General features: G+C 42.0%; 3 protein-coding genes and 1 long non-coding RNA gene across 6 annotated transcripts; 2 read left to right on the plus strand and 2 right to left on the minus strand.

The window, feature by feature from the left end:
* Window positions 1-1,678: 1,678 nt before the first annotated feature.
* On the minus strand, window positions 1,679-9,337 carry LOC5502704 (metabotropic glutamate receptor 2). 2 transcript variants are annotated; one of them, XM_001623817.3, is made up of 5 exons: window positions 8,855-9,337; window positions 5,962-6,256; window positions 4,910-5,128; window positions 2,244-4,329; window positions 1,679-2,051 (listed from the first exon to the last, which is right to left on the minus strand). In XM_001623817.3, the coding sequence occupies exons 2-5, from the start codon at window positions 6,247-6,249 to the stop codon at window positions 1,879-1,881; spliced, it is 2,766 nt and encodes a 921-aa protein (XP_001623867.3). In that variant the 5' UTR covers window positions 6,250-6,256; window positions 8,855-9,337; the 3' UTR covers window positions 1,679-1,878. The 2 variants fall into 2 exon arrangements, with proteins under 2 accessions (XP_001623867.3, XP_032226887.2); XM_032370996.2 differs by having other exon boundaries at window positions 8,848-9,337.
* Window positions 9,338-9,663: 326 nt separating this feature from the next.
* LOC125573523 lies at window positions 9,664-11,047 on the plus strand. The gene is made up of 2 exons (XR_007314097.1): window positions 9,664-9,905; window positions 10,840-11,047. It is a non-coding gene; the product is annotated as an uncharacterized LOC125573523 (long non-coding RNA).
* LOC5502710 (DNA-directed RNA polymerase III subunit RPC10) lies at window positions 11,046-14,136 on the minus strand. Its single transcript, XM_001623816.3, has 3 exons — window positions 13,955-14,136; window positions 12,296-12,383; window positions 11,046-11,942 (listed from the first exon to the last, which is right to left on the minus strand). The coding sequence occupies exons 1-3, from the start codon at window positions 14,069-14,071 to the stop codon at window positions 11,821-11,823; spliced, it is 327 nt and encodes a 108-aa protein (XP_001623866.1). The 5' UTR covers window positions 14,072-14,136; the 3' UTR covers window positions 11,046-11,820.
* Window positions 14,136-24,326, plus strand: LOC5502709 (cytochrome P450 4V2). 2 transcript variants are annotated; one of them, XM_048733992.1, is made up of 14 exons: window positions 14,136-14,855; window positions 15,098-15,207; window positions 15,980-16,052; window positions 16,189-16,201; window positions 16,924-17,044; window positions 17,492-17,561; window positions 18,060-18,129; window positions 18,584-18,710; window positions 19,239-19,430; window positions 19,963-20,065; window positions 20,290-20,360; window positions 20,695-20,761; window positions 22,459-22,638; window positions 22,902-24,326. In XM_048733992.1, exons 1-14 carry the CDS (start codon window positions 14,690-14,692, stop codon window positions 23,069-23,071), a joined length of 1,533 nt encoding a protein of 510 aa, XP_048589949.1. In that variant the 5' UTR covers window positions 14,136-14,689; the 3' UTR covers window positions 23,072-24,326. The 2 variants fall into 2 exon arrangements, with proteins under 2 accessions (XP_048589949.1, XP_048589950.1); XM_048733993.1 differs by having other exon boundaries at window positions 14,728-14,861; window positions 15,096-15,207.
* The last annotated feature ends 821 nt before the right edge of the window (window positions 24,327-25,147 follow it).

The following is a 25,147-nucleotide window of genomic DNA, read 5'->3' on the forward strand; positions in this document are numbered from 1 at the left end:
CAGTTGCGCCAACCCTAACCCAGTTGCGCTAACCCTAACCCAGTTGCACTAGCCCTAACCCAGTTGAGGTAGCCCCAACCCAGTTGCGCCAGCCCCAACCCAGTTACGCCAAACCTAGCCCAGTTGCGCTAACTCTAACCCAGTTGCACTAGCCCTAAAACAGTCGCGCTAACCCTAACCCAATTGCACTAGCCCTAACCCAGTTGCGCCAACCCTAACCCAGTTGCGCTAACCCTAACCCAATTGCACTAGCCCTAACCCAGTTGCACTAGCCCTAACCCAGTTGCGCTAACCCTAACCCAATTGCACTAGCCCTAACCCAGTTGCGCCAACCCTAACCCAATTGCGCTAACCCTAACCCAGTTGCACTAGCCCTAACCCAGTTGCGCTAGCCCCAACCCAGTTACGCCAAACCGAGCCCAGTTGCGCTAACTCTAACCCAGTTGCACTAGCCCTAACCCAGTTGCGCCTAGCCCCAACCCAGTTACGCCAAACCTAGCCCAGTTGCGCTAACTCTAACCCAGTTGCACTAGCCCTAACCCAGTTGCGCTAGCCCTAACCTAATTACACTAGCCCTAACCCAGTTGCGCTAGCCCTAACCCAGTTGCACTAGCCCTAACCCAGTTACGCTAACCCTAACCCAGTTGCGCCAGCCCTAACCCAGGTACGCTAACCCTAACCCAGATGCGCCAACCCTAGCCCAGTTGCTCTAGCCCTAACCCAGTTGCACTAGCCCTAACCCAGTTGCGCTAACCCTAACCCAGTTGCACCAATCCTAACCCAGTTGCGCTAACCCTAACCCAATTGCACTAGCCCTAACCCAGTTCACCAACCCTAACCCAGTTGCGCTAACCCTAACCCAATTGCACTAGCCCTAACCCAGTTGCGCCAACCCTAACCCAGTTGCGCTAACCCTAACCCAGTTGCACTAGCCCTAACCCAGTTGAGCTAGCCCCAACCCAGTTGCGCCAGCCCCAACCCAGTTACGCCAAACCTAGCCCAGTTGCGCTAACTCTAACCCAGTTGCACTAGCCCTAAAACAGTCGCGCTAACCCTAACCCAATTGCACTAGCCCTAACCCAGTTGCGCCAACCCTAACCCAGTTGCGCTAACCCTAACCCAATTGCACTAGCCCTAACCCAGTTGCACTAGCCCTAACCCAGTTGCGCTAACCCTAACCCAATTGCACTAGCCCTAACCCAGTTGCGCCAACCCTAACCCAATTGCGCTAACCCTAACCCAGTTGCACTAGCCCTAACCCAGTTGCGCTAGCCCCAACCCAGTTACGCCAAACCGAGCCCAGTTGCGCTAACTCTAACCCAGTTGCACTAGCCCTAACCCAGTTGCGCTAGCCCTAACCTAATTGCACTAGCCCTAACCCAGTTGCGCTAGCCCTAACCCAGTTGTGCTAGCCCTAAACCAGTTGCGCTAGCCCTAACCCAGTTGCGCCAGCCCTAACCCAGTTGCTCTAGCCCTAACCCAGTTGCACTAGCCCTAACCCAGTTACGCTAACCCTAACCCAGTTGCGCTAGCCCTAACCCAGTTGCACTAGCCCTAACCCAGTTACGCTAACCCCAACCCAGTTACGCTAGCCCTAACCCAGCTACGCTAACCCTAACCCGGTTGCACTAGCCCTAACCCAGTTACGCTAACCCTAGCATTAAAACACATCACGTCATTTTCACAAATTCAGTTTAATGTCACGTGTGACGCATATTTTGCCCGTATAGTAGCTAGTAGAGTGTCACCTTCTATCTCCACACACTTTTATCCAACCGTTAATCATCTGAGCTACTTGACGTGTATTATGGGTACTTGTAGACAGTCAAACAGCTCGCGAAGGCTGCTTGAAAAACCATAGCTCCCCTTTTAGCCAAGCTACTTGATATATACTCTTGGAACCTCCAATGAATTCAATAACTCGCTTGGTGATTGATCTTTTGGGGAAGTGAATGTCGGTGACTGAGGCGGATCTACGCTGCTTTGTGACAGTCGACTCATTGAGGTCATAGTAGGAGAGTGTGGTGCTCCCGATCTACGTGAATTGATCCCTAAAGAGTAGCAAGGTCTACATTAGCGTGTCCCTTAAGAGTAGGGGGGAGCAAGATCTACACAAGAAGGCAAGATTACTTAATCGCTAATTATCTGACTGTCTGTTCAACTCTCAGCAATTCGTTCAGCTACAGTACCTCTGTTTGATTTGATTAGTGTGTCAATCTGTCTGTCTATCTACCCATACTTACGATCGTCATCTGAATCGTTGTCCATCGTAGCCGTCGCAGCGATCTCTAAAGACTTCGTCCGCGATCGTAACCTTGAGTTACTCTTCAAGTTCTTCTCAGGTTTGAATATCACAATGTACACCTTGGGCGCAAAGATGAACACTAGTATGGTAGTAGCGCTAAAAACGGCGCTAAAACACACGGCAAGGCCCTCAAACCCTCCTCCCGCGCCGAAGTATAGCGGCAGAAACGCGATCCATATCACACACGTAGTGTACATACAGAAACCAATGAACTTTGCTTCGTTAAAGTTTAGCGGCGTTTTGCGGGTTCGAAACGCATAGTAAGTACACAGGAGGATCAACAGTACGTTGTAGCACAGCTTGGTGATGACTGCTATTTCCTTGTTCGAGCAGGAGAGGAGGTTGTACTTCTCGAGATGCGTATATTTTATTTCCGGTGGATGGAAATAGAATTCCAGTAACGTGATCGTCAAAACGGGGGATATGATCAAGAGTGTGATGAATAGCTGTGACTTAGGGCTGATAAACGATGGAGATTTTGTGCCGCTGAAAATCCTCGCGATTCGATTAGTTTTCACGAGAAGTGAGGTGTAAAGAAGACAGAAGGATATCCCCGTCCCGAATCTTCGAATTCCGCAGAGTGTAGTATTAGGAGGGACAACCATCACGAAGGCCAACGCATAGCACATTAACATTCCTGTAAACAGAAGCGTGGAGACCTCCCTTCCGGCCGCCATGATAAGCGGTGTGTCCTTGAACTTGATAAAAACCCCAATCACAAACATGGTCACCACGACTCCAACACCAGCTGCCGTGGCCACCACTGCCTTCCAGGGAGTGTCCAGGTATTTCACTGGCAGTAGAGTACAGTCTTGGTAACTCGTATCTGGCTGGTACCCCTCTTTGCATCTGATGCAGGTATTATTGTACACAAACGAGCCTAGGCTACACAACTCGCAGGACCAGCAGCATTTCGCTTTTGTCATGCGTCGAATGTATCCCGCTTTACATGGTTTACCGCAGTGTGATTCGATTGCGTTATTATCAGAGACGTACCACTCTGTGATTTCTGAAGTATTAAGTTTTAATTCGCCTTCGATCCAGCTCCCGACTCTCACATATCTGCCGTCGTCTTCCCCGTCACGCCTGTATTGTAAAACATCGTATTTTCCAGAGGTATCACCATTCGAATCGAATTGAATCCTGCCCGTGGTTCCATTGAACGTCACGTTACGTAGATAAGATATCAAAGAGTCACGCGTGGCCTGGCGCATTGCGTAACACATTCCGGGATCTCCACTACAAATGTCACTATGTAAATTATGCAGCGCATGCGCAAATGATAATACCGCGTTCACAACAAACATAACTTTGCCGTCGTAATGCAAGTGATGCGTCCCGCTTTGGTTATCACTGCAGCTTCTATTGAACACAGAGAGTGAGTTATTTTCCAGCTTGCACTTAAAGTGCCACTCCCAGTATTCGCGAAACCAAGGATTTCTTGAGTTTGTCTCGGGCCTTAGCTGTTTAAAATAGTCGTAAAACTTGTTAAGTTCCCTCTGATTTGTTTGAAGCTCGATGGTCATCGCCCCGTTTGCTACATCCTCAACACCGAATAACGGCTCGTTTTTCGAACCCCAGAAGTCAGAAGCCAACCACATGAAATACCTCGTCAGATTGAGTCTCGAAGCTGAGGCGAGAATCGAATGAATATCCTCCGTGTTACAAAACAACACAACAACACGAGTCCTAGACTCCTTGGTGAATCGTTCTAGAATCTCAGTGTATTCAACAGGGTTCATTTTATCATCAACTTGAGCTACGTCCACGATGCACACATTCGCTTTTCGCGCCATTTTCTGGAAGCTTTGGATCCCTCCTTCACCGTAACTGCCCCGAGAGTTGATAGCGAATACTGCTGACCAGTTCATAGCGCGAATAATATCCACGATCGCTAGGGCCTGGAACAAGTCGGGAGGGACAGTACGCATGAAGTAGTCGAACCTGTGAGTGTCGCTAAGCTCGGTGCTAGTGGCTGCGTAGCTGATTTGGGGGACTTTAAAAAGACGCAAAAGGCTGGCAACCTGTGAGAAAATGAAACGATTTTTGCTTAAAAGCAGATGCTGTATTTGTCACGTCATATCCGGTGTTTATTCCTTTGGTTTTACCACACGTCGACACTAGGCAAAGTATCGATGGCCAAACAGCAAATACTCAGAATATAAAGTGATGACTTCATTCACGTAACGGAGAAAATCACCTTATCTTTTTCAGTCTCGCCCTTAGGTCATTATTTCGCGCATGTAATATGGCGGCGGCGATCGTAAAATTGTGGGTCCCCTTAAAACAGTCCCCCTCACCACCGCCCAAACTGGCTTAGCTATGAGTTATCCGCCAAAGATTGAATCAGTGTACTAAATCCATATTAATCGTTTCTGAATGGTCTAAAAGAGCCAGGGGCGTGCGCGCGGGAAAGAAACATGAAAATTCGTGCAAGTCTACGTGGAGTTTCTCAACTAAGGAGAGGGGAAAAAGCGAAAAACGATTGAAACGGACTCCCAAATTTTTCATGCAATGTTCGGATTAGGGAAATAGCCGAGGTAGAATGAAAAAGGTTGTCAAAACAAAATTCCTTGAAATGCGAAAGTAAAAACAATATTTTACCTGCGTGGCTAAAGAGCTGTACGAAGGACCCACAACGCCAGCTGTGATTGGTCCCCTCTCTTTTATCCAATCACGCGCAGGACAGTTTCTATTGTTATTACCCAACATCCCTTGCAGGAGATTCAGACTCTGTTCCAGGCCTCTGTTGATGTTCTCGCAGTCATCTCTGATATCGGCTCCGAGGGAGATGTTTGGCAAAAGGGTATGGTCCGCATTAACCTTAAGAGAAATGAACAAGATTCAATGATTCTAGGAATAGTTTATTTGACAGGAGAGAATCATGGGCATTATAAACTTCAGAGAGATTTTAAAACAAGCTTCATAGATTATGGTAATTGTAAATCAAACATTAAGTTTCTCGTATCCTGATTGTTTTTTGTTTTGTTTTTAATCGCATCCTTATTTGGTTACTTTATAAAACTGTCAAGGTGGCCATAGTAGCGCGTGTCGTATCAGATAGCACGTTTCTCGCATCCTTATTGGTTTACTTTATAAAACTGACCAGGTGGCCACGGTAGCGCGCGTCGTATCAGATAGTAGGTTTCTCGCATCCTTATTGGCTTACTTCACTAAACTGTCAAGGTGCCCACGGTAGCGCGCGTCGTATCAGATAGTACGTTTCTCGCATCCTTATTGGCTTACTTCACAAAACTATCAAGGTGGCCACGGTAGCGCGCGTCGTATCAGATAGCACGTTTCTCGCATCTTTATTGGTTGACTTCACGAAACTGCCAAGGTAGCGACGGTAGCGCGCGTTGTATCAGATAGTACGTTTCTCGCATCCTTATTGGCTTACTTTAGAAAACTGTCCAGGTGGCCACGGTAGCGCGCGTCGTTTCGGATAGTACGTTTCTCGCATCCTTATTGGCTTTCTTTATAAAGCTGTCAAGGTGGCCGTAGCGCGCGTCGTACTGCAATGGCAAAATGCATCACGGACGCATTGATTATGCGTATTATTCTTTCGCATTGTGTCGTTATCTAGCCCCGGGAGCTAGGGTTATCAATCTAAGCCCCCTTGATTATAAACATGATAAATTTGTGTCCCTACTTACCATATCGATGGCGTATAACATGGCCTCAAGCCTGTGAATCCCGACCTGCTCATTCAACGGTCCACAGCGAAACCTATCCCCTCCTGCCGAATGTACCGAGAACAAACCTCCTATAATCACGTCACCCGAGACCTGGCCCGAAGCGAACGATGGGTTATCAATTGATCGCCGAGCTCTGGTATGCTCTTCGTCGGCGAATGATTGAATTTCGTCAAAGCCTGGATTTGCATTTGTGTTTGACGGTAGGCATAGGAGGGCGATTATATGGTATACTCCGAGATAAGTCATTGAATACCTGAAACGGGAAAGAGATGGTACAGCTATTAAAGAGCCCTAGTCAGCCAAAATTTGTTATACTCCGAGTGATGGATAAGCCATGGAATCCCTGAAACGGGAAAGTATGGATCAACACAAGTTGAAAAGGATTGTTAAACTCCTCTGTGAAACAGAGTGGTCGCGATGACGTTTTGATCGTTAGCCCTTCGCCCTTCGTTTTGTTATTGTTTTAATTCAATATTGGAAGAAAAATTACGAGATGGTTATTCAACTGTTCGTTTACCAAAATCAATCTAAACATGTATAAAAGTGGAGGGGAGGGGTGGGTAAGGAACAAAAAAAAAATCATACACGATAAAAGCCTGGAAAAAAATGCACGCAGCCCAAACCAAACAGAAAAAATGCGTACAGCGATGCAAAGATTCATGAAACATCTTAGGGACAAGAAAGAAAAAATCAAGCACGACTGATACTTCCCCACCCCCTTCACTTTTCTAATGGTACGTCCCTTAGCTTCCCTAATTCAGGCGATGCAAGTAAGTGCTTTCTCATGGTATTTTGCTAGGCTAACATGGAAATCTATGTTTCGTTCTGCACGAAATGAATTACGCAACTTGTAACTTGTTTAATAAGTTACGCAACAACACGTAACTAAATCCTAAGCGCGGCAAACAATTAAGACGCCAACGGTAACTATACTTTTAAATATGATTTCCAAATATAAACTGTAACTAATTGTGCTATATCTTTACAGATTTCGAACCTTCCAACCTACTTGAATCATTAATTGTAATAAACTACAATTTTGGTAAAGATGTTTGAAGCTTTTGATGTAAGACCCGTGCTTAGCGATACAAACTTTTCCTTTCTTGTATCAATAGTCCAGTCGATCTATGAAAATTTTATTGCCCAGGTGGAACATGTACTAATTGAGATTGCATTTTTTTTACGTTTTAGCGAAGTGGGTACCCTGTGGTTTTGCTCCGAAATGTAAAATTCACATATTTCAGGATGTTCCACCAAAGCGATTTTTTGGGACTTTTAGTATGTTAACAGTTGTTCAAAATCCGTTGAGAGAAATTCTATTGCAATTAGTTCCACCTGAAACCAAAGATTGACTGGATTATAAGGGGTGATTTGGACCCTCATAAGTTTGTGAAAAAGCGAAAACGAGCACAAAGTATCGTTCCGCTTGCTGTCGTCAAAGGGACAGTACAATGTAGAGGGGTTTAAGCCCCTCTGATGACTGTGAATCGCTTAGGTCGTATCTGTCGTAAGGGTCGTCCCACCGAGTTTCCATATAGTCGTAAGGGTCGTGAGGATTATTTTGCAGACGACTGTTATGACCCTTACGACTGTTACGACTATATGGAAACCTTTTGCAGGTGGCATTGTACAAATCACGTTTACTTCTTCAATCTGAAAAATCACTCGAATCTTTAGTAAAGAGTAAGGCAGTTATCGTAAACCCAGTCATCCGCCGAGTTCATGTAGCAAGCCTTAGGGCGCGTTTTTTTTACTCGAGATTCCGGAATGAGAATGATTAGAATAGAAAAAGCGCGCGTTCGTTTATCCCGCGTTCCCATTCCGGTATGGAATGAAGGCCATTTCACCTATTCTGCTACCTGTAGCAGAATGACTCGAATGCCATTCTAAACATTCTTTACCAAACATTCCCATTACAGAATGTATATGAAAAAAACACCCTAAGTTTCGCTAGATGGGAAGGTTTTTTTTTCATTTGTACAAGCCGAATCCCACCTCCTTGTTACGCCGTTGATTCCAGTATCCGGTATTAATAAAGTGCAGTGCACACTTTTTAACTTTCCATTTTCTATTTCATCTCCTGTCTAATCATTCTTAGCTTGTTAGTTCTTAATTCGTGTAACTACTGGGTATTCATGCAAAATATTGCATTCAATGGGGCCGGGATAAAGTAAATAAAATAAAATTGGAAATAAGGAGATTAACATCTGTCCCGAGAAAGGGAAGAAAAGAAACGGTCGATAATAAGCGATTTGTCAGCGATCTTTTCGGGCTAGTGCGTTATAACAATTTGCCTTATTAGAGATGTCAAGATAAGCGTTTTACGTGTCAACAAACTGTTATTCTTTGCAAACAGGAATCGACTAATCGATGCGACTTCATTTACACAAGCAGACATATAGGAAACCAAAATTTAACAAAACCAACACCCCCGCGTTATCACCCCCAAAGTTATTGTCAAACATCATGGATCATTTCAGAGTACATATTGTCAAGTTAGTCAGAAGTGCAGTGCATTGTAATAATAATATCAATGATATGAAATTCTAATTTTGTGAAGCTGTTCATAGGCTAATAATGACGTTAAAATTATAACTTTCGATACAGAAAACCATTACAGATTAAAAAAGTATCAAATTCCGTACATTTAGATCTAAAGACTAGATATAACTGTAAAATAAGACCTAAATGAAAGAAGACTGTCAAAAGAAAATTAATTGTCTTTCAGCCTATATTGAATAAATATGAACCCACCGGGTAGCAATTTATATTTGATCATATATCGACATTATAACAGTATAAGATTATTAAAGGACTGTAGTGTATGAGCTCAAAGATATATACCACTTACTGCACGTCTTGAAATGTTACCCTCTGTTTCTGACCGTTGGAAAAGTCTTGGTCACTTTAACTGCCGGATGTATCATAAGATACTTGATAAACTCGGCGTTGGTGTGTCGTTTGTTTGTTTAGTTCTCGAAAACGCGTATTCGAGTGAGCGGTTGAATAGACCCAACCAGTCAAAGGCAATGAAGACAGATCAACAGTACGATACAGTGGAAGTAAGGCGAGACGTGTTGTTGACCCACGAGAGCAAAACTTAGAGAAGCCAAAGCACGGAGTCGACAAGGTCGCGAGTGCAAAAAATAGTCATGTAGCGAAGATGGAATTGCGAGCAAGTTAAATTACTGTCTTCGGTGCTTCTTTTTCAGTTTCTGGTCTGCATCACGCTAAGTGGAAATCCGAACTAAACGAGGGCTTCCGCTTGCTGAAGCTCACTAGTTTCTAGACCTGTCTCGATCAAGGTGAATCCGTGTTTCCGTCACGCATTGCGTGTCTTAAAACATTGCATGACGTAAAACTACTCATCTTCCGCTCCAATGATTAAGGCCCCCGAATGGTCCCCCGAAATTTCGATGAGCTCGCAGTTTTCGGCTAATGCTCGCATGCTCGCGCATTTTTTTCCGCCTCTCTGAAAATGGTCTCCGTCTCGCATAAAAACAAGGGTGCTCGGAAGCTCGCAAGTGCTCGCCAAAGACCATCCGGGGGCCCTATGATTCGTGGTCATAGCGGCGAAATACTTATTCCAACTAACAGACTAACGGAGGAATATGGCTATGGGTTTCTAGACGACTACACAAAAATAACCTTTTGGTAAGAACGTCCAGCATGAGATTTCACCCAATTCTAAGAACATGCCGATGGTCAGATAGAAGCTATATAATTTTCTCGTTTGAGTGATAAAAATATAAAATAAGTTTTCATACTCAGGACAGTGTTTCAGGGGGTGTGGCACTGAGAGTCTGTGACCCCCTCAAAATTTTCGAAAACTACAAGAAAATTACCAGTGTGGAACGTGGCTGGATAACTAAGAAAGGGGGATAATCAAATGTGGGGCACGGGTGAGTAAGGAATATGGAAATGACCGATAACTAAGAAAGGGAGATAATCAAAGGGGGGCACGGGTGAGCATGGAATATGGAAATGACTGATAGCTAAGAAAGGGGGATAATCAAAGGGAGGCACGGGTGAGCAAGGAATATGGAAATGACCAATAACTAAGAAAGGGGGGTAATCAAAGGGGGGCACGGGTGAGTAAGGAATATGGAAATGACCGATAACTAAGAAAGGGGGATAATCAAAGGGGGGCACGGGTGAGCAAGGAATATGGAAATGACCGATAACTAAGAAAGGGGGATAATAAAAGGGGGGCACGGGTGAGCAAGGAATATGTAAATGACCAATAACTAAGAAAGGGGGATAATAAAAAGGGGGCACGGGTGAGCAAGGAATATGGAAATGACCGATACTTAGAAAGGGGGATAATTAAAGGGGGCACAGGTGAGTAAGGAATATGGAAATGACCGATAACTAAGAAAAGGGGATAATAAAATTGGTTAAAGCCAAGCTCAAAGTTCTGTTGGCTACCAGAGGGGTGATCATGCCCGAGCGAGCAGCGCGCTAAAATATCGATTCTCATACCGCTTTATTAGCCAATCAGAATGCAGGGTTTGTTACCGTGACCGCTAAAAAAATATCAAGAAATATAAGGCAATCAACACGGAAGAACAATGCGTCGGCTCATCCTTACTCGAAACCCTCGCTTCGGCCTCCCATTTTCGGAATTATTTGATCCACCCCTGCTCACCGTTTTAACCTGGCCGCAACAACAACAACAAAAAAGACAAAAATGCATCCTCACCCTTGCTTAGGTGAGCAAGTAAAATAAAACAAAACCCCATTCATATTCCAGGCAGCATAATATGTAGTGGTTTTTTTATATAAAGTTATGCTATACCCTTATAGCTTTTATACAAAAATATACTCTTTTAACAGACACTTGATGCGGGTGCCCTGTTATGACAGACACATCTCTTGCATTGGTGAGACAACACTTCCTAGAAATAGGCGGGCTTCCCATACAGATCTCGTAATGGTACCATGATGCAATAAACTTCTTCCCATTTGCATAGATCATTGTATCACAAATAACAAATTTCCCATTTCAACCATCATAGCCCAAAATAAAAATTACAAGAATGTTCAATTTTACATTACTTTATTTTTAAGGTCCCCCCTCATTAATTAAAGTCACAAATATGAATTGTTTTTAAAGACCCTGAGTCTACTGGTGGTCTATTGGATGAAGGTATAGTGTATAGTGCACAGAGATTGTGTAACTGTACTCTGGGGTTCCCCCTTTCAACCACATCGCAAACTTCAGGGCCGTAGCAGGGGGCCGGGCACAGGGGGTACAGTATGTGCTGCCCCCAAATTTTCCAAAAAAAATATAAGAAAATTACCAGTAGGGGCCCGGCTGTGCATCCAATATTTTCTTAATGTTTCTGTATTGCACACCTCCCCCCACCCCCAATCTTAAGTGGCCTGCTACGGCTCTTACCTTTTATGTTTAGTAACCATTACTAGAATATACAACGACCAGCTTTTTCTTATAACTTTTAAAAACTAAAACCTGTGGTGAAATCCCAAGCTATGCAGAAGCATAGCTTCTGCATAAGCAGAATAAATGACACAGACAATGATAAAGACAAGAATGGAAACTACCTTCTTGCTTGAGGCCACAGCTCATTGTATATTAACACAGGGGTGAGCTAGATTCATGATGCCGCAACTTGAGCCAAGCAAATGTTCTATTAAACGCATGTGCTGATTCTGCTGACCAATCAAGCAAGCACATGAAATTGAAATGTTTTGTTGGTGTCTGTTGTGGTACAACGGTCTTTGGTTGCCATATACGCTTGTCTCTTTTATTCTATTGAATTTAGAATAAAAATAGGTTGTTCCCCTTACATATTCTTATTCCTTCCATCTATTGCCGCAGCTACAGCACTTGTAGAATGTAGTCATGGGTTCGTCTGCAGAGCGTGTTTGAATCTGCATGAAGTATGCTCGGTTGTGGTCGCACTTTGGACAGCGCTCTAATAACAAAACAATAATCAGCACCTTATGCAAGGAAAAAAAAAAACACTAAACTGCCTTGGTGGTTTTTAACATTTTATTTGGGAATATAAGAGCTAATGATAAGGTATTATTTTGGATTATTTAGAGTAAGGTATTATTTTAGGTTGGAACTTTTCGCCCTAGGTATCTTTTTTTTACTGTTGTATTACATTTTTTTTATCATGTTTACAATCAGTTACCTCCCTGAAATGTAATGCTTTCTGATGGATCAAGCTTTTTAGTGTGAGGAAAATATCATCTGAGCATGGGAAGATATTCAATTTCAAAAAGGAAAGAAATAGAAAACCTATTTATAAGAACCCCCTCCTACCCTCAGTAGAGTCAACATTCTCCCATGCAGACTTTCCACCAAGAACGTCATCAACCTCCTTTAGCTTGGGGTACTTCTTACTTGACACCTAAACATCCAACAAGTTTTAATTGTTGAAAGCGCTATCCCAAGTATTCACAAATGTGTAAGATAAAAATAAATTTTTAGCTAGATATGATATACTGTATAAGCAAAGTACATTGGTGACGCTTCCTATCATTGCGTTATTAGCTAGAACGGCTCTGTACAGACTGAGCAAGGGGGTCACAATTTACCCCAGGGCTATCAATTCTCACTTCCAGCATGAGAATCATGCATTTAAAAGACACACTCTCAAGCTAATATACACATTTCTCACGTTGTCAACAACATTTTTTCACCTGCTTGAAATGTTATCTAGAGAGTGTCAGGTGTAGGCCTTTATATTTTTACTTTGGCTTACCACACATGATATTTTGAAGGGCCTATATAGTTCATATTCGCATCGCTGATTGGTGCAAATATTTCCAGTAATTTCAAGTTAAATCACTTTTAATTTTTGATTGGTCTTCAGTTAAGGAACTCTTGAATTAAACCATTTCATGGGTAAAAATTTATAGATGGGAACCTCTATACCCCCTCCCCTCTTTCACTCTTACAACACTCAGCACTAAGGACGTTTCATGGAAACCTCACTCTTTGAGAAAATTCTAACTTGAGAGGTCTGTTACCCTCTTCACTTACCCTTTAAGGCAACCTGTTATTTTTCCCTCAGATCAGATCAGGGATCAGTTGGGAGATTAATATTCAGAATTTATTATGATAATTATTATTAGAACCATGTACCATATTTCCTTAGGTATAATACACACTTTTTTCATGCGAGAATAACCTTCTAAAATTGGGATGCGTATTATACACGAAACTTCTTGTTTGAGATGTAAAAAAACTGCATAATAATTAAAACAATAGTTAGCTCTTGAGTATTTCAATCTGCGAGAAGTTAGGCCGCATGGCATTGTTTTGACATATCGAATCAAAATCAACAAAAAAGTCTGTCGCGCATGCTGTGAAGGACTCAGACGGAAGGAGTCTACTTGTTTTCTGTCGAATCCGTTGTATCACAACCCGCATTTTCAAAACAAGATTTGCTTTGGTTTTCTGTTCCATCAGTAAAACCATTCTGAGCCAATCAGAGTCTCGCTTTGTGCACTTCCCTGGCTATCCTCTGGACGAAAACCAGACAGTGTTGCGACAGAAAGCCAGGTAACTGCACTAGGTGAGAGATGGCAAGAATCTGATTGGCTTAGAATAATTTGACTGGCGGAACAGAAAATCCCAAAAGACAAAAACAAATCGATGTTTTGAAAATGCAGAATTGCGATACAACGGATTCGGCAGTAAAATGTCTTCAACAGTTGCTATTAAAGCGGCTTCCCTCAACCTCGCTCCTTCAACCCTCCCCCCTACGAAATTTAAGAAATAAGCCCCCCCCCCCCCCTTCCACCCAACACAACATAACACCTATCGTAGCACATATACAGAAGCTTCTAGCCGCGTTCACTTTATAATTATGCCATTTGAGTCTTCCCACAAGTGCTTGCTTAGTGATTAAACACGCAAAAAAACATTGCTCCCATTCTACCTTTCCGCGTGTTATAACAATAAAAAAGTACTTACCTTTTTCGCGATATTATGAACATATGGACATGTCTGACAAGCGAACCTGTAGGCCGACGGACCCGTGCCTTCCTCCACCACCAGCACATTAGCGCAAGACGGGCAAAACAACAACATAACACGCGCTCTTCTCTCTCTTTCTTTCTCGGCAAAAACACAAAACCAATATGGCGGCTTGTGTAACCAGGCCTTCTACTTGGATACCTGTGTTGCCAAAAAAGAGATAAACTTGAAAAAAAAAATGGATTTACTGAATCACCTATTCCTATAGAAAGTAATATAAGAAAATTTATCATTCAGACCCATATTTCCCCCCTTTTTTTTTATTAAAGAAGCACCATGCACAAGGGCTCCCTGTGTTAAATTCTGGCAGTGCATTCTTTCCCAGAGCTCCTCCGCTATTCTGGGAACGAGTGTCTGGCAGTGTAACCTTGAATGTCCTTGGATGACATTGAAAGACGTCTAAATTTTGAAATTGACCGAAGATATAACTCCAACGTTAGTGAAATATATTCGAGACTTAAATATTAATTAAAAATAACTTTTGAGGGGTATTCATTTGCAAAAATCTTGTTAAAATACGGCATGTTTTCTATTGTTTTTATTAATACGCAAGCGTTCTAGGTCAGAGCCTCGCTTTAATGCGACCTTGGTTAAACTTCCATCTCTATATAAACAAACCGATCGCTGTGATCTCGTCAGAACTGTACATCTCTTCTAACAAAACTGCTCATAATGGCGGCTATCCAGGCAGCCCTGGTATTCGGATCGATCATTATTTTGCTGTTTCTTCTCGTGAATCACCGCGCTCGTAGGGTGAGAGAGATGCACAAGTTTCAATCCCCGCCGCCGTATCGCATGCTGTTTGGAAATACTCTCGAACTTAAAGACGAGCCTTCAGGTAAGAGATATTCTACTTCCAATTATAAGCTGACATTAAGACACCTGAACTAAGGGGCATGAATATATGTATATATATCTTTATAATTCTGAGTTCGGATGTTTAATGTTATCTTGTTGTTTTTGTTCGATTTTTTTTTTTCAAACCCCATTTACTTAACTTTCTAGGGGGGGAGGGGTAAGTATCCTTATTCTGGATATGCTACAGTTAGCAGAACTGTGCCCATTTTCCTTCCATTTCAGAGTTCTTTGAGCAGATGATGGGCTGGTGCAGTCAGTTCAAAGGATTTTTCTGTCTGTGGCTCTCATTTGCTAAACCATTTTTTCTTATCTACGAACCTAAGACAGTAGAGGTATAATAATATAATATTTATTTACTCTTTTGCATTTGTTTTCATCACTGTTTTTGCTTATGAATTTAACTTTAGACAAAACCGACATAACTAATTTAAAAAAATTGATAATCAAAAGGCAATATTTGATAAATTTTATGATAACAGATATCAATTTACTAATATTGTTTTCAATTATTATGAGCAATTGATAACAATTGATAATCAAATTTTTCTCTCTATCAAGTGTTAACAATTCAGGTCCGTACCCAGGATTTTTCTTATGGGGGTGAGAAATCCGAGAAAGTGGAACTAAGTTTTCCGGGGGGTGGGGGGTAAAAATCTGACCCCCCCCTCAAAAAAAGGATTTTTTTATGTATTTGCAGTATCTCCACGGGACGATTATCGTCGAATTTGGCTACATACCAGAGTGATCTAGCTTATGCTTTTAGTTTTGTCTACAAATAGCACGTCCCTTGGAAACCAAAAGTGGACCTTTGGCCCTTGTGTTGGCACTCCAGCTATAAATTACTTATCAATTAATACTAAATACTAAATTATGATCTCTGTATAACAAACAAGTACCTAGGATTTTTCTTTGGTGGGGGGAAGGGTGCAAAATCCGAAATATCTAATTTTCCATGGGGGGGGGGGGGGGGGGGGGCTGTAAATGGGGGTTAGCTTTCTGACCACCCCTGAAAGAACAAAAAGTGATTTTTGTGCCATTACAGTATCACCATGGAACGCTTATCATGTATATAAAAATGTATGTTTTATAAATCATCTCTGACAGGTTATCCTGAGTAGCTCCAAGCATATCACAAAGGCTCAGTTCTATGACTTTCTCCTGCCCTGGCTGGGCACTGGTATGCGACTATTTATTTGTAATTTTATTTTGTTCAGCATCTTAATGTACTTAATGTCTTTGGTTGTCTTTGGTGTAGTATATGATGATTTTCCACAATCCCTGGACTAATTTCTATTTCTCTTTTATTTGTCCAGGTCTCTTGACAAGGTAAATTGTTGTAATTATTATTGCTTTTACTATTAGTTATATCTTTCCAATGTGTCATAAATATATATATATATATATATATATATATATATGATAATAATCTGGATTATTTGTTATATTTATATTGACCATTCTTATTTTGCCTGGGGGAATGGGACGCAATTTAGCATCAGGCCTCAAAACATTTGGGGCACGGTACAGAAACATTAAGAAAATATTGGGGGCACAGCCACGCCCCTTCCGGTCATTTCCTTATAGTTTTTGAAAATATTAGGGGGACATACCCCCAGTGCCCCATCCCCTGCTACGGCCCTGAACATTTTGTCATAAATACAAAACAAAAGCTATAAAGCGCTAAAAAAGAGCTAATTGCTCTACGCCAGGATGCAAAAAATGAATAAATAAAATAAATGGAGAAACTTGCCTAATTTAAAATTCCACAGCCTTCCAAATGATCCAAATTAAAAAAAATGTACGTGGAGCTTATAATAACAAAGAATTTGAATATCAACTCGAAGAGCAGGAATACGTGGAACACACATTTTCCTGGAGGGGAGAGAATGTCAATTCTGCTGCCGTAATATATGCGTTAGTTTGATTCACTAGATTGTCATGAAAAGTAACCGACAGTGATTTGTATGGGTATTCTAATGTTGGCCCGCTGTGCAAGAATCAAGCCGAAGATCGAAACATGTCTACTAATGTGAGTTTTTTCTATTTAGTACTGGGGAAAAATGGAAAAAACGCCGCCGTCTTCTCACTCCAACTTTCCATTTCAAAATCCTGAATGACTTTGTGCAAGTGTTTGACGAGCAGTCTCAGGTCATGGTCTCAATTTTAAAGGTATTTTTTGTAACATTAAATCGGGAAATTAAGGCATTCTTTTATCTTACACTCGAAACCCTTGTAAGAACTTTCAGTAGTTGTGGATCCGTTTTTTTACAAAGTCCAATTCAGTAAAGTTACATGGAACCTGGATATAATGATGTAGCAAGGAACTGAAAACTTGCATTCATATAGAGAATATTGTTAAATCAATTGTTAATCCATATACCTTACATATATCTTTTCACATTTTGGTTATCTTCGTATCTTCGTAATGAAGTCTGCTTATCCCTCCAGTTACAAAATAGCAGTCGTGTATTTAAGGAGTCGCAGGGCGTTCTCAACCACTACCCTTGTTGGCCACAAAAACACTAGCCAAATCTTATGTATTTTGCGTATCTTTAGCTAAGGGTCCGAACCCTGCAAAGCATGCAACGATGCTTCAAGGCATTCATTATTTTTCAGTCTCAACCAAGTGAAAAAGTCTTCAACATTTTCCCTTTGATTGGCTGCTGTGCGCTGGACATTATAGGAAGTAAGTGCGGTTTCCTGGGTTCAAATGCACATTATGCCTGAGAAAACGCTGCACAAACTTTGGTGCTCCACTTACCAGGCAAAAATCTATCTGCATTGGAGAAGGGAGAAGAGATGGGGTGGAAGAGTGGTCGGAAAGTGTGTGTGTGTGGGTGGGGGGTGAGGGTAGGGTAGGGTAGGGTAGTGGTTTCAGTGGGAGGGGTTCAAATTCTTAAGCGCTATTTGAAGAACGAGATAGCCTAGGTTCTTATGCACGAGATTTTAAACTGTTCAACAAATTTGTTGTCGGTTGCATGTATACCGCATGAAACCCTTTGGTTTGAATAAAAAAGACCTTCACTATATAAAGAAAGATCTGTTCAGAAAAGTGGGGGACGCTGCCCTTTCTCCGCCCCTGAAGTTGAATTATTCTGAGCAGCTAAATGCTTTGAAAATCGCAGATAAAGCCCAGGTTCCATCTAGTTTGATGATCATTTATGGATATTTTATTTTTTCTCAGAAACTGCTATGGGCGTTAACATAAATGCTCAGAAAAACAGTTCTTCAGAGTATGTGAAAGGCGTGATCAGGTAAGCACACAAGGAACCCAAGCTCACATTGTGTAGTTTAGAAGATTTGTAAGAAATTCACAATGGCTCGGCTCAATTCGCTCACAACCACCTTCGAGAAAAACACAATTATTGTCGCACTGTGTAAAGAACGCCCTAGCAGAAACAAATCTTCAAAAACCTGTAATGAGCCGCAGCAAGCAGCGGAGAAGTCAAATTTAAATCCGCTGATGGCCGTTTTATCCGGAGATCAAACAATGACCCCCCCCCCCTTAATCATAGAGTCTAGGGACCGAGGTGAAAAACTTCTGCGCTGTTGTTCTTCGTTATTTTTTTTCCACCTGCGGTTTCGTGCTCCACTGATCTGCTCTTGAATTCTCCCAAACTAAATCACCTTGGTTTTCAAAACGCTATGAGCGCACGTAAAGAATATTCTATTTCTTAAATAATTTCTTGGTATTGTCATATTTTTTAGGATGAGTGAACTTGCTCTGAGTCGCTTAAAGCGACCCTGGGTCCACCCCGCATTTCTGTACTATCTGACCAATGAGGGACGAGAACACAACAAGATTCTCAAACTTCTGCACGACTTTACCAATCAGGTACAAAGCAACTTCGAAGACATTGCACATGGAAAAAAGAGCCTCCAGGGGTGGTTACCTCTTGTTAACCTGCAGTGCGGGCGTTTAACCGGTGCTTTTCAAACTATGTGATGAAATCTCAAAATATCCATCAAAAAACGTTAAAATGGCATATTTCGTCGTTTGAATATGTTCTGATGCCGAAAATATCCATTTTAAAAGTTACTGGGAAAAAATATCTGTTCCTTTCTTCCCAGCCAGCAGTGGTTAGGCATTTTAATGCTAAATGTTAAAACACGTGAATAATTGACCGTATAACCTATCGGGACGATTTCTTTTCCAAGCATTCGCTCCGGCGCCCCAAAAAATATTCCCAGCAAAATGACATGTAGTTCGACTCCAATCCTCCAGTAAAATACTGAGGGTGTTAAAGCAGCCTTTGCCAGCAAGCTGTTTTTTTTTTTAAATAAACCCACTGAAGAGTTGGCAGGAATGCTAAAAAGCTATTGTTCAACAAATCTTTCAATAAACAGTACCCTTCATTCCCAGGTGATAGCTGATCGAATTCATGAGCGTCTTAATTCAAGCAAAGAGCAAGATAAAACTGAAGAATCTGATGAGTTCACAGGAAGGCAGAAGAGGCGTCTCGTTGCCTTCCTTGACATGTTGTTAAATGCATATGATGCGGGCGAGATTGATGTTGAAGGCGTCAGAGAAGAGGTCGACACCTTCATGTTTGAGGTAAGACCCTATGATATCCTGAGAGATAGTTGTTTTGGGTGTGAGTGAACATATCGACACCTTCATGTTTGAGGTAAAGGACCATATGACTTCCTGTGAGATAGTTGTTTAAGGTGTGAGTGAAGGTATCGACATCTTCATGTTTGAGTTCCATGACATGTTTCAGTATTTAAAGTCCCATGTCTGGGGTAAAGTCAAAGTTTTTGAGGGTGCAAGGAAATATATTAACGCATGACTTCCTAAAAGATAGTTGTTTAGGTTGATGGGTTGTTCGGGGTGTGAGGAAAGATTTCGACATTTTCATGTTTGAGTCCCATGACAAGGGGAGAGACTTGCTTAGGGGTTTGTGAGCCTGAAAGATTAATGATATGGGAGTAATGGAGGTTGGTAGGTTTTTGTTTGAGTTCTACTAGTGCACGACGCGTCATACCGTATTCTCATGTCAATACTCGCTATTGCTCTTAGTACTTAGAATAGTAAAAGGCGGTTGCTTTTGGTATGTTGTTCAGCTTTCGCTTGGTTCTCTCCCCAGGGCCACGACACCACGTCGGCTGCGATGGCCTGGACAGTACAACTTCTTGGAGAACACCCGGATGTACAAAGAAAAGCTCAAGCGGAAGTGGATGAGTTCTTCGGTACGGTGTCTGTAGAACGCAAGAGAGTGCTAGCATGTGCTGATGTTGGGGGAGGGGGGGGGGGTAAGGGGTCAGCGCCCCCACCCCTGGACATAAGGAAACCCACAAAAGATCAAATAAATCTGGTGACCATTTCTTAAAATTCTTGCATCCCCCGCCCCACTATATTGAACTCCTAGATTCTTGTCAATGAACAATCTAACCTGTTATTGAATCCTTTTTAGTCACGAATTCCGGCAGAATACTTACAGCAGAATCGCTGAAAGGGCTTAAATACTTAGAGTGCGTAATTAAGGTGAGGCTTAAACAAAAATCATACTGATTGATAGAGCAGGACAAAGTACAAACTAAAATTACTATTTACGGACATCTCAGACCTATTCGACCTTTTCCGAGGCGTTCTTACCGGGTTTTCCGTTTCTGGATGAATCGACACAAACAAACTACCACGTCTGAACGGCGTTGTTCATTGCCGTGCATCACGACTGGTGCAGACTTGCTTATCGCAGTGCCAAACTTAATACATTAGGACGTCGAGCTGTTCATATGCCGAATAGCATAAGCTTGACCTATAAGTCTTTCTTAGACTTAGCCTAACTTTTCTTTATATTTTTATATTGTATCTATAGGAGACCCTTCGTATTTTCCCGTCGGTGCCTTTGTTTGCTAGAAGCCTTGCGGAGGACTTAGACCTTGGTAAGACAGCCATATAATTATTCGCCTGATAAGGAGGTGTACCTGAGTATGAAATCCAAACCATTTGGTGTCGTGTTATTCCACCAAATGTACTGGTGCGGAAGTCATACACGGAGCTATAAGGCTCCAAATTAGGTGCCTAGGTGCGATGGATGAATCAATGGTGTAAGTAGTCACTGAAAGTGGTCGCTACCAGAGGGTTTATTGCGTCCCCAGTAGCTCTTTTACGTCCTTTCATGCAGGTTAGTTTGAAGACTGTCGATCAACCACTCTTTTGTTATTGTTAATACATGAAAATGCAACGGGGTTTTTTGCAAGAAAACTTCACAAAATAACAATCTACGGATGAAGTCTGGTACGTCTGACGGTATTTGGTTGAAAATACCATGGTTACTCGCTTGAATTAGCCCATGGAAATGGATTCTTCGTGTGACTCGGGATTGCTGCGGAAGTATAAAATGGCTGCGTGATCAGCCTTCTTTAATGCAGCTTGAAAATACGTGACCTCTAGTTAAGTGTGTTTATCGGCTGTAAAACCTCAACCCACTTGTGGCACCGAACTCGAGCCAAGGCATGATGGACTCTGAGAAATCCCCAGACCCCACAGAACTCGGAACCGAGGCCACAGTGTAAGAAATGCGCGTTCCCAGGATTGGTGCACAATCATAGGTATCATATGGCCGGGGGTGTGTGCAGTCATAGGTATCATATGGCCGGGGGGGGGGGGTGTGTGCAGTCATAGGTATTATATGGCCGGGGGGGGTGTGCAGTCATAGGTATCATATGGCCGGGGGGGGGGTGTGCAGTCACAGGTATCATATGGCCGGGGGTGTGTGCAGTCATAGGTATGATATGGCCGGGGGGGGGTGTGCAGTCATAGGTATCATATGGCCTGGGGGGGGTGTGCAGTCATAGGTATCATATGCCCGGGGGAGGGGTGTGCAGTCATAGGTATCATATGCCCGGGGGAGGGGTGTGCAGACATAGGTATCACATGGAAAAAGCATATTATTTTAAGATTCGTTAATAAGAATACAGGTAAGCCAAGCACCCATACAAGGCAAGAGAAGTTGTATGTGTGCTGAAAGGAAAACGAATGAGTAAATTTGGCCCACTATACTCAGGAGAGATCCCAAAAAACAGACAAGAATAAAGTGAGTCCACCAGAAAGTCTATTTTCTTTAATTTTCCCTTTTTCTATCACTAAAGAAATTCTCTTGCGTTCTAGATAATTACAAACCGAGTGCTTGGGTTACCTGTGATAAGAAATGAGCCACTTTTTGGCCGCCAAGGGGGGGGGGGGGGGGGGGGTTGTTCGCGCGTGCTAGAGGCCAAAGCGCCATTTGAAGAGAACGTTGTCGTTTTGGGGGTCTGAAACCGAGGAATCTTAGTTTCTTTTCAGATACTCTCTCAATTGACTAAAGATGGTGACATTAACCGTTTTTCTCTTCTGATTATAAGTCATAAAGTTTACGAAGCACCTGCGGTACGGCAACCTTAAAAATTACAAGAATCGTGCAGTTTTTTCCAAATAAGGAATATATTTGTTTCCTTATATGGCAATGACCGCGTTTGGAAACAACGACAATTTTTCGCTTAATTTTCTTGATATGTATCCCACTAGGCCTCCCTAGCTACGCCCCTGTTAACACTGTGTTAAGCACCAACAAAATCAGATATCGTGTTCGTGTTTCCAGAGGGTCGACTCATCCCTAAGGGGACGAACGTGGGTGTTATTACGATTGGACTTCATCGCAATCCCGAAGTCTGGCCGAACCCGATGAAGTTTGACCCCGACCGATTCTTACCGGAGAATTCCGAAGGAAGACATCCGTACGCATTTGTACCCTTCTCGGCAGGATCTCGGAACTGTATCGGTATGTTTTGATAATTTTCATATTCTTGTTATGAGAATGACTACGTGCTTGTACTCTTTACGAAATTCATTTCACTTTTGATAATGGATCACATCGCTACACTCATACCACTTGGATTAGTCTTTGTATATATAAATTTTCTTTACGTTATAACCCTTGGTACTAAAGGCGGTTTTAGCAAGTAGCGTGGGGCCACTCTCACATACTTAAAACTTCTGGTAACCCTGTGTATGAAAAGAACTTACTCGCCTTATCTACTCTAGGTCAGCGGTTTGCCCTACTAGAGGAGAAAGTGGTACTCGCGTACATTCTTCACAATTTCAACATCGTGTCAACCGAGAAGAGCACAAAGATCAAGACATGCGCAGAGCTGATCACCAGACCACGTGACGGTATCTTCGTTACCTTGACGACGCGGAAGCAGGGACCCTAGACAGAGAGTGCGCACAGAAGCAAGGGCTTTAGGAATAGATAAAAGGCACGACATATGATTTAGAATTGTGGGACTAAGCAGCAGGGATGTAAAAGTTTTTGAAAAAAAGTAGTTTATATTTAGATAGAAACGGGAATTCACTCAAATTTTTTAAGCCCAAATTGGCAATTAACCTCGTTTTAGAGTGTTAAGTTTAACAAACGTTTTTGCAAAGCAATACGCTAAAGTTTATAATCTTAGAAAGTCTTGAGAAAAACATCCAATTTATTAACTACTCTATGGCCTACATTCATACTCACTCGTTACCATAGATTTAGAATGTCTTTTAAATGGAATTGTACAAAGAATGACACAAAACTCAAACCTCTTTTTTTGGCTAAATTTTCTTGATATTGCCAACCAGAAAGGTCACGTATAACCTTTTAGTATTTACCGAGACACCGGAATCTCTGAAAATTGCCCGGAATGTGAATATTATGTTATTATAGTTGGTGCAATCATATAGTGCAATCAAAATATCAAATAAGCGCCCCCCCGCCCTCCCAACAATAGAAAGAAAGAAAAATAGAAGATGAAATGCGAGTGTTTAATTTCTTAATTCTAAAGTAATTGCCTCGCTTCAAACATTCCACGCTCCGATTTAGCCCCACCTACCCCGCGCTTATTTTCTTTGTGCCCTGCGTGCAAAGTCAAATTAGCCCCCCCCCCCCCCCGCCATCCCAAAAATAGAAAGAAAAAAAAAGAGAAGATGAAATGCGAGTGTTTAATTTCTAAATTCTAAAGTAATTGCCTCGCTTCAAACATTCCACGCTCCGATTTAGCCCCACCTACCCCGCGCTTATTTTCTTTGTGCCCTGCGTGCAAAGTCAAATTAGCCCCCCCCCCCCCCCCCCCCCCGCCATCCCAAAAATAGAAAGAAAGAAAAATAGAAGATGAAATGCGAGTGTTTAATTTCTAAATTCTAAAGTAATTGCCTCGCTTCAAACATTCCACGCTCCGGTTTAGCCCCACCTACCCCGCGCTTATTTTCTTTGTGCCCTGCGTGCAAAGTCAAATTAGGCCTAGATACATAATTCCGGGGTTTTTTCAGGATTTTTAGAGTCAAACGGGATTTTTAAAAGATCTAAGGATTTTTAAAAAAAATCAGGATTTTAAGAAAATTATTTAGGGTTTTAAGGTAAAATTCCTACCAAATGCTGCCGATTTTCGGTAGAAATGTGATTCTTTCAAATAGACCGATCGTCAATAACCCAAACATTCCACGCTCCGATTTAGCCCCACCTACCCCGCGCTTATTTTCTTTGTGCCCTGCGTGCAAAGTCAAATTAGGCCTAGATACATAATTCCGGGTTTTTTTCAGGATTTTTAGAGTCAAACGGGATTTTTAAAAGATCTAAAGATTTTTAAAAAATTTCAGGATTTAAAAAAAATTATTTAAGGTTTTGGGTAAAATTCCTACCAAATGCCGCCGATTTCCGGTAGAAATGTGATTCTTTCAAATAAACCGATCGTCAATAACCCTGTCAATAACCTTGCTTGGCTATTTAAACACTTTCATACAAAAAGTACCGGTCAGCTGCTTTGGCAATATTCCCAGAATGCCTTGTTGGCCGGTTGGCTTGTTTGCTTCACTGGTAGGAGAGTCAGTATTTATATAGAAATTAGGTTAAATTGTAAAACATGTGTAAATCGTGGAAAGTTATTTCTTTCGATGCGAATAATGCTGAATTGCGCATCATACATACACTATAAATAAATAAAACAACATAAAGATATATTTCTTAGGGAGGAATGGCATATTTATGGAAGAAAAACAATAAGAAAATTCGAGATTTTTTTGGGAGAAATCGGGATTTTCAGACATTTTTGGGATTCACGGTAACTCTTATTTTGGATATATCAACAAGCAAGAGTGTTTTCTTAAAAAAAAGTTTTGGGAGAGTAGCTTATAAAGAGAAGGGGCATATTTCAAAATCTCCTTTTCCGCCGATTTGACCCTAGGTTTTAATGCTAAATAGAGAAGAAGAAAGGGAGAAAGTTGCATCCTCGTCTTGTAGTGGTGGTGAAAGGGAAACG

Source organism: Nematostella vectensis, chromosome 11, assembly GCF_932526225.1.
Source record: "Nematostella vectensis chromosome 11, jaNemVect1.1, whole genome shotgun sequence".
Taxonomy (NCBI): domain Eukaryota; kingdom Metazoa; phylum Cnidaria; class Anthozoa; order Actiniaria; family Edwardsiidae; genus Nematostella; species Nematostella vectensis.